At 46.2% G+C, this 3228-nt stretch overlaps 1 protein-coding gene across 1 annotated transcript in view; it reads right to left on the reverse strand.

Moving 5' to 3' along the window:
* Positions 1-577: 577 nt before the first annotated feature.
* The window catches only part of PXN (paxillin), a 12350-nt gene continuing 9699 nt past the window's right edge, over positions 578-3228 (reverse strand). The window contains 1 exon segment of the mRNA XM_075569219.1: positions 578-3089. Within this exon segment, the coding sequence (XP_075425334.1) occupies positions 2823-3089 (267 nt within the window). The 3' untranslated portion in view covers positions 578-2822.

Here is a 3228-nt window from a genome sequence, read left to right on the forward strand (position 1 = left end):
ACGTGTGTGCAGATATATATTTCATATCTCATGCTCGTCTCCTGATTCTCTAGGTCCCCATTACATTAGTCTGTTAATTTTGCACACACTCCCAGTGTGTGTATATATACACACACACACACACACACACGATAATAGCCTCCCATTTTTGTCCATACATGATGAAGAACTGGGAGAATGGAAAGCTTGTAACAGACCAACTATTTGTTGGTCCAATAAAAGGCATCACTACCTACTCCTTCCCACCTTATTTAACCACATCATAGAAAGGACCAACAGCCCCCCACCCTTTACCTTAAACTCACAAGAAGAAACCAGAGCCCCCCTGCCCCCCATCTCTTCGGCCGTAGCGACCCCTTGTCAGCAGCAACTTGAAGTTGATGAGTTAATTTGAACATTTTATATGTAGTTACGTTCTGCCCCGAATCAAATCTTTGCGGTAATTAAATCTCTGAAGAAATCCCCCCCCCCCGACGCATTTTTATACCCAGAGCTTCCCAACTCGGATAGCAAAAGCTTAAGATGGCATTATCCCATCCCCCCCTCCCCCACACACACACAATTAACCACAAGCGCAAACAATGATACATTTTATTGCCATTTTCTCATGGAAACAGAGAAAAAAAGTTACAGAAATCAAACCGTGTCAAACCCGCCCCCCCCCAATCATTCAGCAGAAGATATCGACAAGAGCGACGCTGATATTCTTTGGTTACAATGTAAAACAAAGCATTTGGCAAACAGGACGGTTAGAAAAAGAAAAGGTGTGACACGGGAACGGGTGAACCTCGGACCGCCAATGGATGGGGTTCCGTTCACAAACGCACCACATCGGTAACGTGCCGTAAACACCGTACCCATCACACGCTGCACCCAGGAACGACTTCGCAAGCGGGACCCCGCGACAGTCAACACTTTCATGTATTCTACAAGGAGACCCCCCCCCCAACCCAAAGAAAGTCACCACCCCGACATGGCAGATATAGCAGGTCTCATTTTGGGTGTGGGCTTTGCGGCTGTTCTTTTGGGTCGACAATTTGAGCAACGATGCAGTCTTTTCCTAACGTAGGAACGCAAGGTAAGGATACAATGTTACCGAACTATGAGAAAAGGGCCAGAAACCTAAATTAGGGGGCACTCACCCCTTTAAAGCATCCGTTGCCATGTTAAAAAAAAAAAAAGTGGTATTATAAGTTTAATAGAGGTGAAAAACAGATTGTACACTAGAAAATGTGTAGACTTCAACCTAACCTCAGGGGCAGCGATATAAAGCAGTATGTATAGTTTAGGTTTTACATTAAGTTTGTTAATCATAGAAAAAGAACACTGGAGCGTTTGTAAGACATCCGGAAACATTGTCTAATCTCCCCAAATATAAGCTGTGTGGTCGCAACCTCCCCCCTCTGTTATCTTTGGCTCGTCAAAGGTAAGAAACAAATGGCACATGAAGTCTTTTATTCTAAGCATGACATGCTGGGGAGCAGAGTAAGGCAAGTACAGCATCTGCTCAGTTCATTCTGAACACTGAATCTTAAGGATTTGGGTCCAAGTACAGAAACCCATCTCTCTTGGTTGCTACAGAACTGCATGTTACCTATTACAAAGTTACCATCAAAACCAGATCAGACCTGCCCCTGTCCGCAGGGGCATGTGTAAGGAGGAGGCGACACTCCACAGAAGGAATATGCACAGAATAAGAAGATTTGGGCATTAATGGACAGATCTCATTTTCCACCACAGGAAATTAATCTCTGCTGAAACTTACACTGCTTTCAAATGAAACAAAACACCCACCATTGTTAATATAGTAATTCCACACTAAACAAAATATTGAAATGTTAATAGCCATGTTTTATCAAAGCACAGGGAGAAAAAAAAATCTGAATCCAGTCTCACTGATCTGAATGCGCTGATATATTATATAGATGTTTATTTTAACTCATCGTTTATTGAAATCAGTTCAGTTATTCTGTCAATAAAACGAATTAAAACCCAAGTGTAATAAATCCGGCTCTTTTTAATGAAAGGCATGAGGTTTGAACTGTGATAGACCCTCGGTGAGACCAGCAACTCCTCAATCAGGAGACGAGTTACCAGTAACGATCAGTAGAAAAGGTTATTGCTGCACTGGAAAAACTTTCCAAGTTCTGAGCACCACATCCACAGCGTACCCCCCCGAAATACAAGCTGGAAGAATGCGTATCCCCCCCCCAAAATACAAGATGCAAGAATGCTCTCTCGAGATGTGTGTGTTCATTTCACTGTGTGTGTGCGCATCATTGTGTGACTGTACCAGCGTGGGCCCTGTTAGATGCCTTCTGAATTAAGGGGACCCTACAACCCGCTACTTTTCAAGCTTAGAGACAAACGGCGCTCCAGTCGGGGTTCACACACAAGTCCCTTTGTTTGCGGCGGGACTCCCTGGCAGATACAGTGAATAACAAATCGGCAGCACCAGCTGTAAATACCACGTCAGTTGTGAGATCTTACACCCGAGGATAAGGGGCGGGGGGTGGGGGGTGGGGGGGGTGACATGTTTAATAGAAATCATCATAGGCCACATGGTGCTAAGTGTGAATCAAGAGGGGTGTCCCCCTGAAGCAAGGAAATGGTCAGGACCGGTGACCTGCGGGGCAGAGAGCAGCCCTAGACAAGACAGGTGAAGGAACAAAATGTCACAAGGTGGGCAGGAAATGAGGGAGATACAACCTTCACCATGTGATCTCGCTACCCACAATGCTCCAGATGTGCCCCTTAACCCCCCCACATTGCGCTGCTCCCATGTCAGCTGACTGCGAGACGGAGATACGCTGCCTGGCTTTCTAACAGAAGAGCTTGACGAAGCAGTTCTGACAGTAGGGCTTGTCGTTCTGCTCCTTGAAGGTCCCTTTGTTGAGCTGCTTGAGACAGAAGGCGCAGACAAAGTGTTCCGGGTGAAACTTCTTCCCCATGGCGGTGATGCAGCGGCCAGTGATGGGCTTCTGGCAGCCGGAGCAGAGAGAGCCGCGGCGCTCGTGGTAATGGACCTCACAGTATGGCTGCCCGTCGTGCTCAAAGAAGCTCCCATTGATAAACGGGGTGAAACATTCCTGCGAGGGAGGCAGAGCTCAGAAAAGCACCCCAAAAACCCACAGCCCTTAAACTAGAGCAGTGGTGTGTGAATGTGTGTGTGTGTGTGTGTGTGTGTGTATGTGTATGTGTGTGTATGTGTATGTGTGTGTATGTGTA

Source organism: Ascaphus truei, chromosome 13, assembly GCF_040206685.1.
Source record: "Ascaphus truei isolate aAscTru1 chromosome 13, aAscTru1.hap1, whole genome shotgun sequence".
NCBI classification, from domain to species: domain Eukaryota; kingdom Metazoa; phylum Chordata; class Amphibia; order Anura; family Ascaphidae; genus Ascaphus; species Ascaphus truei.